General features: G+C 46.3%; 2 protein-coding genes across 4 annotated transcripts in view; both read left to right on the forward strand.

Moving 5' to 3' along the window:
- jph3b (junctophilin 3b) overlaps window positions 1–1,349 on the forward strand; it is a gene marked incomplete at its 5' end in the record, with an annotated part of 20,698 nt that extends 19,349 nt beyond the window's left edge. The window contains one exon of the mRNA XM_084477891.1: window positions 1,147–1,349. Within this exon, the coding sequence (XP_084334017.1) occupies window positions 1,147–1,227 (81 nt within the window). The 3' untranslated portion in view covers window positions 1,228–1,349. The remainder of the gene's footprint in view (window positions 1–1,146) is intronic.
- A 3,730-nt stretch (window positions 1,350–5,079) lies between these two features.
- The window catches only part of zcchc14 (zinc finger, CCHC domain containing 14), a 25,728-nt gene continuing 15,807 nt past the window's right edge, over window positions 5,080–15,000 (forward strand). The window contains exons 1-4 of one of the 3 annotated variants that reach the window (XM_084477686.1): window positions 5,080–5,204; window positions 5,945–6,569; window positions 7,597–7,857; window positions 12,364–12,538. In XM_084477686.1, the coding sequence (XP_084333812.1) occupies window positions 6,075–6,569; window positions 7,597–7,857; window positions 12,364–12,538 (931 nt within the window). In that variant the 5' untranslated portion in view covers window positions 5,080–5,204; window positions 5,945–6,074. Of the gene's footprint in view, window positions 6,570–7,596; window positions 7,858–12,363; window positions 12,539–15,000 lie in introns of all 3 variants that reach the window. The other 2 variants (XM_084477685.1, XM_084477687.1) reach the window with 2 other exon arrangements.

Here is a 15,000-nt window from a genome sequence, read left to right on the forward strand (position 1 = left end):
AAGCCTTTTATTTGATTGAGATGTTAATGTAACACCTGCTGGTGTTACAAATGGACCATATCCACTCCTTTCCCGGCAACTCCTACTAATGAACGGATCTGATTGAGAATCAATTTCAAACGGCCCCATGCACACCTGATGTGAGCCTCAGGAGTGTGATGGCTGCTGAACCACTGCGACGGGGGGAGACGCCATGCACAGATTCCTAATCTTTTTAGCCAGGCTGCCGAGCCATCCTTTGTGCTATGCCATCACATGTAAATAAATGTGTCTTGAGAATATATATATATATATTCTACGTTTGATCTGAAATGTGCATTATTTGAGAATTGATTGAAGTCCTTGGGCATGACTTAATACATCTCTGTACGTTTCTGTGTAGAAGAGGATCTACTTGGAACTGAATTGCAGAATTGATGTCCCTAGTGAAGGGCTATTTGTATATATATATATATATATATATATATATATATATAAATCAAGTATAACTATGGAGTCTCTTCCTTGGTTATCCTAGCAGTATCCAGTATGGAGGACTAGCAGAGGGGGGGGAATGTGGGGAGGGGAGAGATGATGATGGGGTAAGAGGAGAGAGGGTGATGGGGGAGAGGAGACAGTCTGATGGGAGGAGAGCAGAGAGGGTGATGGGATTTGGGAGTGGATGAGATCAATTATTGTAGAAGTAAGCGAGGTGTAAATTGAAAAATAATTCAGGAAGTTAGTCCTTGATGTGCTGGAGATACTCTGTATTTTTATCAGCAGGTTGTGCCACGAAGGGAAGTGAGACAATATATTGTCTCGCTAGAGAAGTGAGACATTATCACAGTTCACGGTGCAGTACATTTAAATTCAACTTAATAAAAAATGTTGTGCTTCAGCTTCAACCACAACCAGCACATTAGGATTTGGGGCTGAAACAAGCGATTAGAACATCAGATTTTACAATGGCAGTGGCGGTATTTGGAGGCAGGCCTGAGAATCACATGTGTTGCTCAGGGACTTAAACCATGGCATCGTTATTTTTTGGCACCGTTACAAGCTTAGTGTGTGTGTTTGCTCGTGTGCGTGTGTGTGTGTGTGTGTGTGTGTGTGTGTGTGTGTTGCTGTGTGTTCTTATTGACACTATCCTCTTTCTCTCCTACGCAGGCTTACAGCTCCATCCTGGTCGTCATGGTGATCCTGCTCAACATTGGGGTGGCTGTTTTGTTTATCCACTTTTTTATTTGAAAACTGCACTGCTTTCATGGTCAACCTATCTATGCTAGGACAACTGTAAATTTCCAACAAACGCGTATTTCCCCAAGGAGCCCGGTTTGAGCGGACCACTACGCGATGAGGATCTGCTTGGACGAAGAGGCGCGCTATACCAAATGCAATCCAAAAAAAAAAAAAACACCTTCATAGCTGGGATGAGAACGGACTGGGCTAACAGTGGCTTCAGTCTGTGCCGTACCTCCTGCAGCCAATCAGAGGCCCGCTCTGGTCAGGAGACTTGCACAGAGGAGGGGTAATATGGACCACAGACACTTGGTCCAAAGGCACTTCAGGTGTACTCAACGTGTTCAAGTGTGGTCAACCGGTCCAAACCGGTCTCAAGCGGTGTGAGAGGCAGAGAGGACTGACGCAAAAAAACTGATTTTTTTTCATCTTGAAATCATAGTTTTCAACAGATTTGTAACTTATATAATTTCTTCTTCTTTATTTCTCATATATGATATGTTGATGGATATAGTCTTTATTTTGTAATCCCCACTTCTAACTATTGGCCTATAGTTTCTTGGCTTGCCCAAACGTTGCTGATGGATCGTGTGTGTGGGTGTGTGCGCGTGTGTGATTGTGTGCACGTGCACGGTTGTGTGCATGTGTGTGCGTGTGTGTGTGTGTGCGCACCTGTGAGACAGAAGAGCCACTGAGCACTGCCTGGACTCAATGCTGCCCCCTCGTTGGGGGAACGTGGCTTTCTCAACGATGGCCGACCGCATCCTGCTCAGGCCCCTGTGACCTCACGTCCTGTAACAACCCAAACATAACCCCCACCCCCCTCCTCTCTTTCTCTCGGTCTCTTACTCTGCCTCCTCTCTCTCTCTCTCTCTCTCTCTCTCTCTCTCTCTCTCTCTCCCTCACACAACCCCCCCATGCTGCTGTCTCCTCTCATTCTTCCTCCTTACCCGAGTGGGTGGGTGGGTGGGTGTGTGTGTGTGTGTGTGTGTTTGTATGTGTGTGGGCGTGTGCGTGAGTGTCCATGTATCAGTGCAGCTGTATATGCTAGATGCTAGTATGAGTGTATGTATGTGTGTGTGTGTGTGTGGGGGGGGGGGATGGTCTTTGCATGTATGTGTTCATGCACGTATGCACACCCTGCTGCCGCTGAACTTCAGTGAAGGATGACCTCCCCAGGAGACCCTGTCACCGTTCGCCCACATTGATCCCAAATCCCTTGCTCTCTCCATCACTCATCTCTACTGCCTCCTCTTCTACACTCTCTCTCTAGCACTCTCTTTGTCTCTCACCCATGTGACCCGGCACCATCCTCCTCCACACGTTACACCACGCCAGCCAGCTGGAGGAATCCAGTAGAATCCCATGCTTTTAATAAATCCCATTATATTTCTGATATGAGGTAACAGAATATCCATGCATTCGTCGTGTTGGCGCGCGTGGTCTCTGTTGAGCCCGGACACCACGGTCCACACTGCAACCTGAACCCAGGTAGACCTTGATCCTAATCGACAGTAACGTGAGGGGAATGTCATGTAACCCCCTGCTGTGGCTGCCGCTGCTGGTCTTTGTCTCAGTCCATAGGGTTACACGAACAGAGAGGCTCTCTGGCACCTGGGAGAGCCCTCCCTCCGTGCCTCCTCACCCCGTACCCAGAGGGTCGAACTGGGGTGAACGTAAGGGTTCAGTCAGCGGGGTGCAGTGTCTGATGTGCCCTCTGCTGTCACTGCGGCGTCCCTCTTCCACTTATGAAGACCGACAGACAGACAGAGAACAGGTTTTCAGGTAGGCAGGCAGAGAGAAAGAGAGACACAGAGGTATTCAGGTAGGAAGGCAGACAAAACAGACAAAAACACAGAACGCTTTGCAGGCAGAGAGACAGATGGGTATTTAGGTAGGAATGCAGAGACACAAACAAATAAACAAACAAACGGGTATTCAGGGAGGCAGAAAGAGAGACACACAGACAGGTTAATATAAAGGTACACACAGACAGGAAAGGAAGAGAGACAGACATAAAGGGACTCAAAAATGGTTACAGCATCATCTTTACTTGTTAGAAAACAAACAACTTAATGTGTTTCCTTTAGTATTTATATTGAGGAAATTAGCTACAGCGTGTGTGAGAGTGCAGGTGTGTGTTTGTATTTGTGAATGTGCATAACGTGCAGGTATGATGTGTGCGATCATGTGCACATATTCTCCTTCTCTCTCTCTCTCTCTCGCTCTCTCTCCCTCCCTCCCTCCCTCCACACAAGGCAGTAGCGGATGCGGTTGTCATGGGTACCGTCAGAGACGGGGAGCTGCCCGACGCCTCGGCCGTCTCACACAGGGCACATTCCTGAACCACGCATTTGAATCCCTGAGCGAGTCGTGGCTTTACTTTCCGTTGTTCGGCCCTGTGTTTCGGACTCCATGTCGGAGGCGGCGTCGACCTCTGCACCGGGTCCCCTGACTGGACGGGTGTTTCCTCTGAGACTCCACCGCTCCCCTCTCCGCCTCAGCCCTGACGTGGTCGACCACAGCATGCTGAAAGCATGCCCAGATTTATAGGTTTTACGCTCCTTTTGAACCTTTCTCTTTTTTGTTGCGTTCTTTCTCTTCCTTCCTTACTTTCTTCCGTTCTTTCTTCTCTTTCTTTCTTCGTTTTTTGAGTTTTGTGAAGAAAATAGTAAAAAGTGTTTGAAAGAAAATATTCGACTGCCTTGTGTGTGTGTGTGTGTGTGTTTTTTTTTTTTGGTTGTTTCTTTGAAAAATGTCAATTATCTTGAAAGTGTGAGAGCTTGTGTGTCAACCTGGGGCAAGCATCTGTGTACATGTTTGTTCATGCTTGTCGTTATTTGTGTGCGTGTGTGTATGAAAGAGAGAGGGAGAGAGACACCTGTGGTGCATGGTGTAGCCGCCTGTGTTTGTGTTTTGGAGAGCCTGTGATGCAGAGGGAGTAGCGGTGGATAGAACGGTACAGAGGGAGGGGCCGGGTATGGTTACTACGGCAACTTGGACAGAACTTTCCTCCCATCACAGATGGGGTGGTGCCGATCTCCAGAGACGACTGGATATTCTCAATGAGAGGTAAGACATGGAGGAAGACCAGAGAGTTGTAATAAACACAACATATTATAACTACGCTTATAACCAGATGAAGTGCAACATAACGTTGGTAATGGAATATCTGCATATACAATATTTTACAATATTTTTATTCACAGCCTCAAAGAAATTACATTTGACCCTCTCGAGTATTTTCCATCTTATCATACCGGTATTTAAATCCCCCCTTGCTGTAAACATGATCGTATCTCGTGATGGATGGATGCAACGCCATTGACTCGTAATGGACTAAACCTCAACGTGGTCCTACGGCGCCATCTTCTGGATGAAATTGTACAACACAAAATCCCACTACTGCACTAATCGTCGCCTGGTTTTAATGTTTTTCAAACAAACGTTAAACGGATAACATGGAAAGTGTGATTCGATGTTATACGTACCTACAGCATTATTAAACACTAATTATTCGGGTCTCTTCTAGACCCAGATACTCTGCAGGCCTAAACTTAGGAAATACAAACCGAATGGGTGATAATCATTTGATGCAAACTAGTAAAACGCGTGTCTTTCAAACGAACAACGTCCTTCTCTACTGTTGCAGAGGCTCAAACATCAGGTCGCTATTTAAACACGTACCGGTGCTTTAAAGGCGCACATGAGACAAAATAGGTCCATCACAGCTCAGCCATCCAATCAGCGGTGTGGCAGAACAGACGGACAGGCCTCGGATCCAACCGGAGGGGTTCTCTAGATGTTGGCTCGGCTCGCTGGCACGGCGAGGAGGACAGCGTTGCACACAGCTGTTTTTCTCGATTCCTAGGACTGAAGCAGCAGGAAGGGGGCGTATCAGTGATTTCCACTGTATCTCACTATATGGACATTGAATTGAAAGCAGAAAATTTCCTATTCAGGGTTTTAACCACAAGAGCCATGAGGTAATTATCTTGGAAGCATGGAGTTAACATTGATACGTGCCGTAACTTCGGCCACGTTACTTTGGGTTTATTTATTAAACTCATAACTTTTTTCTTCGGCTGTAGAGGCAGAATTTGCTGTATATTGTTTGGTTTGTCGCAGACGGTTCTTTACCTAAGTTATCCTAAACAATGAAGATTGGAGACCAACTACGCTTAAGATATGATCTGCCGGTTGGAATCGGGAAAACGAGTGTGCGTGGTACTAGAGAAGTGAGAGGCCTAATGCACGCTGCTTGGAAAAATGGATCCTTAATGATTGGGATTTATTCCACTGTGTTCAGTCAAACCTCTGGTAAGCAAAGCGTGTGACGTGGGGGTGCTCTTAAGGCTGGTTCCCGGGGAGAGACACGGCGAGGGGACTCCTGCTTCTCCCGGAGAAAACACGCACTGCAAAAAAAAAAACTGATCGTAGATCAAGTTTAGAATTAAATCCATCGGATGGTCTCGTCTGCTGATCTTCGCTGCTCGGTCGACGAATGAAACGTATGTTTAGTTTTTAGTGTTCCGTTTCTGTGGTTTAGCTTATGCATTCATATGTTTTAGATGAGGTTTTAATTGTCAAATGACACACGGTAGTTCACTGACTCAACTCAACGTTCACCAAATGATCTTCACTGTGCGGCACGAAGACTCGCTCTCCCCGATACGCGTGCGCAATTACGCAAACAGACACGCTTCCTTTGTTTACTTTTCTTAAGTTTACTCAGGGAAACTCAACATCAGTGACAGATTGGACCAGATTTCCTGCGTGATGTCGAACTCAGGTTGGGTAGCCTCGTAAAACTCGAAATCCTCGGGAGTTCACGAGGGGTGAGGGAACTTTTAACGATGGTAGAGAACCGGAGTTGGGTCCTGAGGGAAGGAGTCTACCGATGGTTCTCCTCCTTGACTTCTGCCCGACGAACCGAGTTCCTGTGCGGCCTGCTGGACCTCTGCGTCCCCATCGAGCTGCGCTTCCTCGGCTCCTGTCTGGAGGACCTGGCCCGCAAGGACTACAACTCTCTGCGGGATGCCGAGATCAAAGCTAACAACCCCGCGGACTTGTCGGGTCTCACCAACGTCACGGACGAGGTGGTGCGCAGCAAGCTCCTGGTGTCCCTGGCGCTGCTCAGCTCAGACAACCGAGAAGCGGCGGGCGTCCTGTACCGGACCCTGACGCACATCGACACGGTGATCAACAACTACGGCCTCCCGTGGAACGACGGCCAGACGGAGGAGCAGTTTCTGCTCCTGTTCACCATGGCCTCCAACCACCCGGCCTTCAGCTTCCACCAGAAGCAGCTGCTGAGACAGGAGCTCCTGCAGATCCAGGATATCTTGCAGGTGAGGCCGGGTCACTCACTGCTCCACCGTGTGTAGGCCTACTACAGCTCTGTATGCACTCCGTATCATGTAGATATATTTAGACTCACATTTCGATCCACTCCCGTGGATTCATTTACAAGAGCCTGTAAGATGCTGAAGTAGTCAAATCACACATAGGTGGGACAGCAGCGGACTGTTGACGAATGGGTACGGTCGGTGAGTTCAAGTTCAATCTGTCTGAATGATAACATGTCTAACAATAGTCGGTGCGCCATAACAAATTGCCTGATTCAATTCGGTTAATATAATTGATTTGACGACAGATGAAGGATTATAGTAATGGAAATGTGATTGAGATATCAGCCAGCATCATAAGACTATACGTTGTTGACACCCAAGCATGGAATGAATGATGTGATCATTGTGACCTGAGGCAGCAACATATTATGGTTTATCTGGATCTAAAAATATGTTTATTAAAGCTCAGGGAATGCTGCTAGGACCTCCTTCGCCACAGTTAACCTCGTTCCCAGGCGTCATTTCACGCCCCGTAACGGGATGCCCCACATGTGACCGTGGTGAGAGAAAGGGCGGGACTTTCAGTGGGTTTAGCGGCGAGAGAGAAGGCGGGATCTCCGAGCACGCTTCGGACGGAGCGATTTCCATTCAATACACATGGGCTAATTAGTTGCGAGAGGCAAGACAAAAGCATGGACTTCCGATCGTTACGTTTTGCATATTGCTTAGTCAAATACTTCCTCTGAAAAAAAACATGATTATTCCAATCATTTTTTGTTGTTCGTTTGTTGTTTGTTCTTCTTGTCATGTTCTTATTCTTCTCGCTCCGTGGCCTGTCAACAGGCGTGGTACACACACACTCATAGGAAGTTAGAGAAAGGAAATTGCATTGCGGTAGACCGGGATAACGCTATGACCCCCTCTCAGCCTAAAACCCTGAGCAGTGGTCGTTTGGACCTGCTAGGACCTCCTTCACCACACATGATAAATACGGTGGTGGTGACTCCCCTGGCCTCCTCTGCACCAGGTGGGCCGTGGTAGCAGTGCTACCAGCACAGGAGACCCCCAATGTCCAGGGTCTCTCTTACCTGACGCAGGCGCCGTCTGTCATGGCCAGCCCCCTCTCCATCACCACCTCCCTCCCCCACCTCACCACCGCCTCCATCAGACGACCCCCGCGCCGCTGGCCGCTCTGTCCCCGGCCCCCCACCGTTGCCCCGGGGACAGGTCTGACCCGGCAACCTACCCGACCGCCTGCCACACACTCTGCTCCTGCTGGCACAAGGAGGTAGGGCTGTGTGTGTGTGTGTGTGTGTGTGTGTGTGCGCGTGCGCGTGCACATGCAGCTGCACGTGCAGGTGTGGGAACAAGATGTGTTTCTAGCAAGACCCCCCCATAATACACTAATATAATAACAGTCATAGAGCTTTCATCCTGAGCGACACACATGGGCCTGAGAACAATCTAAGTGAGTAAGAACCAATATTAGAACAGCAAACACAAGTGCTGCACAAACAAGTTTCCAAAAGCAACCCAATTTCAAGTGTGATTCTAGCGATCAGATAAAAGGGTGTTTGTTTTGGAAGTGAAGTACATCAAGTAAAGTAAATATAGCACCAAAAGACACGTTTTATACACAACAACGGTGTACACAATAATAGTTGTTATTGCTCGTTGTTATTGTAATTCCGGAGGTGAGTCAGTGAATCGGTGCCTCACTTGATTGAGGCGTTTTAATGTAGCATAATGGTATTACTGAGTCATTACTGAGTCACTCCGATGGAGCCCAGCTGCGTCTCAGAATCCCACCATGGCCTTGAGGCCCCTGAACAGTCACAACCAACTTGAGATGTCGAGTGTTTTGCATAGTTGTTGTTGTCCCAGCTTGAGAGGCCAAAACAATTGCATCATCTCAGCGCGCCTTGCTTCAAACGGGTTAATCTTGTAATAAACATTTATGGATAGCAGATACGGACGTAATCATCCACGAGGGGTTTGTTGAGCCATCGCAGGCTGCAGTGTATTGGTGGGGGGGGTGTGTGTGTGAGGCTATGTCGACTGAGTACCCTGTGCACGCTGCGGTGATAGAAGCCTGCTGTGGCGCTTCGGTTTTGGTCACAAACCGGCGATTTTATCTTGATTAACCTCTGTTTTATCCTAGATCAGAAACACCATTTCGGATGTTTGTTACAGACAGTCTGCTCAGCTCTGACTTCATGTAGGCCTATAACATATAACCCACTAGGGGTGGGAATCTCTTGGCACCTCACGATTCGATTCGATTCTGATTCAGAGGTCAACGATTAGATTATAAAACTTTTAATATACATAATATATGTATATATTATTTCAAATATATATACATATATATATTTCTGAGTTTGCTACTCAGAGTTCGCTAATCACTTCCTACTTGTGCGATGATCATTAAAGACAATCAACAGATGAATTACTTTATCTAATATTTAATATTAGGTAAAGTCGGTTCTCTGCGCAGAGTACCTGCAGGCAGAAAGGAGTTTTCTGTAACGCTCTGCAGCAGGTGAACAAATTTAATAAAAAATGAAAAATATTTTCTTTTTTATTAAATTTGTTTCCGATGATTAATTTTCTGCATCGAGACGGAATCTTTCTCGAGAGAATCGCGATGCATCGAAGAATCAATTATTTTTCCCACCCCTATAACCTACACTGAACAAGTTATGTTATATATAACTTGCACTGAGCAGTGCAGCCTTTCCTCCTGCTAATAAACAATGTATTAACATTAAGCATTTGAGCCCAGCTCTGAAACCTCCTCTGTGCTGTGCTCTCCTCAGACACAACCAAACACAACAGAGAAGTTGCGATGAGAAGCGGTATAGTGCTCTCCAATATTACCTCTTGGAAGTGGTCCGATTCGGTCGAGTAGTTCCGTAGTGGACGGCAGGTTGCAGAGGAACAGAGGTGAGGGGTGTGCGTGTGCTTTCCTAGTCCAGGGACCAGGAGTTGTTTACCAACATGGTAGCACAATAACATCTGGACTCGTCATCGAGGGCCCCTGAGAGGATGAGGAGGAGGAAGCTCATCTCTGATGACGAATGTGAATGAGGATGAGATCCTCTCTCTCTCTCTCTCTCTCTCTCTCTGGTTTGGTATGTGTGTGTCTTCCTGTCTTTGCTATGTTTCCAGCGCTCCTATCCTCTTTCCACTTCAAAACAGAAGTATACACACACACATACAGACATAAATAAGGCCGAGGGGCAGGTCGTGGTGAGGCGGGGCAGGCCGGTGTGCTGTTGAGACGTGTGTGCGAGCGGCAGAGGGAAAGTACCGGGCCGGGCAGAGGCTTGTGTTTGGTGCTCTGTTGCTCTTGGCTTCTGCTTCGTCTAGGTCAGCACATTTCTCCGCGCTGAAATCAACCCTCTGTGGTGAGTGAGTGTGTGTGTGTGTGTGTGTGTGTGTATGCACACACACGCTTGTGTGGGTTTGTGTGTGTGTATGTGTTTCTCCAGCGAATCCCCGGGAAGATATAAATGCTCTCTCTCTCTCTCTCTCTCTCTCTCTCTCTCTCTCTCTCTCTCTCTCTCTCTCTCTCTCTCTCTCTCTCTCTCTCTCTCTCTCTCTCTCTCTCTCTCTCTCTCTCTCTCTCTCTCTCTCTCTCTCTCTCGCGCGCGCGCACGCTCCTCCCTCTCCTATGCTCACTCTCTCCCTCTCGCTCTCCCTCTCTCTCCCCCCCTCTCCCCTCTCGCTGTGTAACTCTTCTCCCCTCCCTGCCTCTGTGCAGAGGAGGACAAGGTTTCACTGTAAACCAAAGGACTCAAAACACACAGGGCACAGAAGACTGTTGCTTCTGGCTCAGACTCACTGGGCTTCTTGCTCATAGTAAATAGATTTGCTAAAGCTGCCACTGGCGAACAGCTCCAGGCACTACTTAGCCCCCATGCCGGAGCTACACAGGGCTCTCCCTTGCCTCTTTGGGGTTCCTGCGTTAGACTTTTGACACAGGTTTAAGAGCAGCACCACCACCACCACCACCACCGACACCAACAAAGGCTTGTTACTGGGTTCAGCAAAAAAACTAATAAACCAACAAGGCTGTCGGGAAGCCACGGGTTGTGGGATTGTCATCACATCATGACATCGTTTAAATGAAGGGTGGGGTAGGGCTTCTATGACATCACCTGAGATGGTGGTGAGGGAGGGGGCAGCTAATCATTGGTGCCCCACACCAAAAAAACGGCTGAAAATAAGTTGTCAGGGTTGGTATCGTAGTGGTGTAGTGCTATGAATCAATTAAGTACTCATCCATTTTGAGGTCGGTGAAGCAGCCTGATGTGTTGTGTTCTCTTGTTGTGTTTGTAGTCTCTATGCCCTTACTATTGCTGTGTTTGTGGTCAGCACTAGGGATGCACCGAAATTTCGGCCACCGAAAATTTTCGGCCGAAACACTTTTATCACCGAAACAACACGGCCGAAACAGGAAATTGTGATGACGCAAACAAAAACCAGTGAAACATTCACCATCATCAGTGAAACATTGTGAAACAAATGACACCTCTAGCTAAATGTAGTAATCTAGAGAACCTACAACCTTGTTTTCATCCAAACAAGCCGTTTTTAGCGACGGCTCGCTATGAGACAGCTTCTATGAGCTGTCGACTATCAGCTGCGAGCCTAGGGACCGTCTGCAAAGTGCAAAACGGAAAACTGTGTTTTTTCAGTGCTAAATAAATATTTTTATACTTTTAATAATTGTAATTGATTTATTCTTTGAATTGCAATGCCTTGATTTTAGTGAGGTTAGTACAGTCATAGCTATAAATGCAATGGTAGGCCTACTAATAATTGGCATAATCATTTATTTCTGTGTTTTGGTTTTCGGTTTCGGGCAAGAATTTTCATTTCGGTGCATCCCTATTCAGCACTATTACTTATATAACTTTTCCTTCTGCTGGGGGTATTTGTGTCATTTGTAGTCATGCACGGATGTGGTGGAAGCTCACGTAATTGGTTTCAGATCTGAAGCCTGACTTCAGGGTCCTCGTGATTCAGACATGACTCGCTTCAGAAAACTGCACAATCAGGAAGTATTTTTCCGTTTCCTGCACATGCAAGATGACTGGAGTAAACTTGGGGGCAGTGCCTGAATCTTCATTACCAGTATGGACCAGGCTATAGTAGAGGACGAGAGACCCTGAGATCAAAGTCCAGGTGTGAACATAGGTTAGGCTTTCTGTTCCAGTAATCCCCTGCCCATTCAGGGAGAGACTATTGTTTAAAGGGGCCTTGTGTAATATTGGACCAGTTTTATACATCTATGCAATACAACACTTACACAACTGTGTGTTCATTTCATACAAACGTATAAAAGTATATGCATAAAAGTACAAAAGTATAAAAGTATATGCTTTGGTTTGTCTTGGATAACCATGTTATGCTTTTTATTTAATCTATTTTCTCACTGTGTTCATGATCATTGTGTCAACCTTTTCTTTAACAATCCACTACTTGATGTATGATTTCTTTATTTTTGGTTGTGCATTTACTAGATCAACCTCAAACCTCTTTTCTTTTTATATCGCCTACATGACCTCCCCTTATGCCCCAACTTGTGATTCATGTGGATATTCAAATGAATCCATTTGCTTGCAACTTTTCAACTACGAAAGAAACAGAAACATTTGATGTTGTGTGTGCCCCGTGTACGGGATGTGTCCAGGCCAGAGGTTAAGCCAATCAGGAGCTAGCATCCATCCCTCACTCTTGGTCCCCCGTCTGATGACTGTATGTATGACTTCCCACCCCGACCCAGAAGCAGACCAGGGAGGTCAACAGCGTGCCTGCTCCCTCCGTTCCCGAGAGAGGGGACCGAGTGGGCGGCCAGGACGTCAACCCTCCCCCTCGCCCGTCATCCCCGCCGCCGTCCTCTGAGCCCGCGCAGGACGCGGCGGCGCCGGCCCGGAGCCACAAGGGGACGGCAGGAAGAGGTGAGCAGCAGGGGCCGTGAGCGCTGTGCAGGTGTCAGCTACTGAAGGGTTGACGCTCGGGAGATGGCTCAGAGCTTCTGCTCTTTGCTGCTTCTGCATTTATCCATTTTATTTTTTTTGGTATGTTTTTTATTGTGTCAATTATTTACTAATTTGTGTAATTTGTTGCCCCTTCAGTTTGTATTATTTTGGTCGAACCAAAATAAACAAAACTGAATAGAGTATATATAATGAGTGCTTCAGAAATTATTGCATAAAATTTATGAAAATATAATACAGGAATATCTGCAGAAGTAATAATTGGTTAATAAAAAGTAAAAATGAGGCAGGAGAGAAAAATAGGATCAATTTATTATGCAATAAAGTACTAAAGAACGTGCAATAAAAGAGAAATAAATGAAAATATTATATGTGAAAGCATAAATGAATGATAGCTAGCAGAATGACAGAAGTGTGGTCTAGTGTATGGTAGGAGAGGTTATTATAAACATTATTACACAAACACACAAGCAACGGCAGACGATGATACATTACATTCTGTTCTGACAGAACCAGAAATGCGTGGATGTAGAACAGAACAAAATGTAATACAGGGCCAGAACAGGGCTTGTACATCAAAATGCACCATGTGATTTTTTTTCTTGCAACAAAATCCTAAATCACAACAATAATCCATAACCTAGGCTGAAGCAAACTTTGACCTGCCATGTCTCACATGATAAATGCTGTGGCAATTTCCAACCCAACAATGTCTCCCTATAATGACAAATCCTTTCACGATTAATTACAAAACAATGACCAAAAAAACATACTGCCAACATAATGACTAACATTCCAATGCTTCCAAAGTGGAGGCGGTCATTGCAATGCGAAGGCGTGACGTAAAAGCCCTTTTGTGTGATCTGGAGTTGCATTCCGTCTCACTGTATTTTGACTGAACGCCTGTTCACCTTTGCAGTAACAACTCTTCATCCAACTCTCCTTTCCCTCTCTGTGCATAAGCATGTGTGTCTCTAATGGTGTGTATTTGTAGTATGTGCAGAGCAGGCTAGACTCACCGCCTTGCCCATTTTAACACGTTGTAACATGCTCACACATTATACCACTACAAACGAATCGCAAGAATTCTACCCCAAGATGTGTGTGTGTGTGTGTGTGTGTGTGTGTGTGTGTGTGTGTGTGTGTGTGTGTGTGTGTGTGTGTGTGTGTGTGTGTGTGTGTGTGTGTGTGTGTGTGTGTAAGGGATATGCGTGTACACATCTATCAGCATGAGTCAACAGGGCAAACACAAGCTATTGTGTACCCAAGCACGAGATCCACATAGCACGGCTCTGACAGGGGTTGAACGGTATGCAGCTCAAATTAAATTAAAGACCATAACAAGGTTGTGGTGATCCTTGCCATCTTTAACAGTGTGTAAAAAGTGTTTAAAAGTCTGTGAGAATAGGTGCATCCGTTAACTGCTCTGCTCACCTCACTACTAGCCATGATAGGGTTGTGGTCGCCGGCCATACACTGTGTTCAACGGGTTTAAAGAGTGCGTTATTGTTTTGAAGCCAGCGCCAACTAGTGCTTGACCCTTAATCTCTGAGGCCCACTGAGACCTATGAAGATAAGCCTGAAGATATGTACAACACGTGAATTGCCGAATTAGCATCAATGTCAAAATTAATTGGGTGTCTGTCTGTCTTCGATCAGTAGTATGTTAAATTTGTTTTCACAATGATGTGATATTTGATTCGTTGACTGCAAATTCGTAGGACTGATGGGTCAGTGAGTATTTGGCGCACATGTTTGTCAACAAACGTGAAGGGCAGGTTTAATTCTAAATGGGCCCTTTTCACTGTCGGTAAAACACAGGTCTAGCTCATAACATTGGCTCTGTTCGATATAGTTATGGCAGTGTACCTGTAGACCCAACAAGTCAAGGTAATATACATCGACCACGCTGGTCGTACGATAGACCTATTGTTAAATGTGCCGCAAGTCATGTCGTCGATTTGGCTAACTTCCTGTCCGTTACTGCAGTTAGCTCTCCAGCCCCCTCCCTCCTCCTCCATGTCATCACATTTTTCCACTGATCGAAGGCCGATATAAATGCAGCTCTTGTATGAATCCTGTCTGTTTTTCCTGGCAGCCTCCTGTCCTTCTTTCTTTTCTCCAGAAGTGTTTTTAGTTGTGTTCCTGGAATCGGTAGTTCCGCGTGTTCCGCTATTGTCCGTGAAGTCCTGTGCCTGTGTGTGAACACACAGAGAGGACCGCCTCTTTGTGGACTTCCCTCTCCTCACTGAATAAAGCTGGAACGGGAAAGCTTTTTTTTTCTTATTTTTCCAGGGCTTGAGAAAGGGGTTTGTTTGGGGGAGGGGGGTGGGGGGGGAACAGATATTGTCCCGGATTGCAGCCTGTGTCTGCAACACAATACCTAACTACCCCATGGTCACACCACATACTGTAGCTGTCAG

The sequence above is a fragment of the Micromesistius poutassou genome, assembly GCF_964030765.1.
Source record: "Micromesistius poutassou genome assembly, chromosome: 13".
NCBI lineage: Eukaryota > Metazoa > Chordata > Actinopteri > Gadiformes > Gadidae > Micromesistius > Micromesistius poutassou.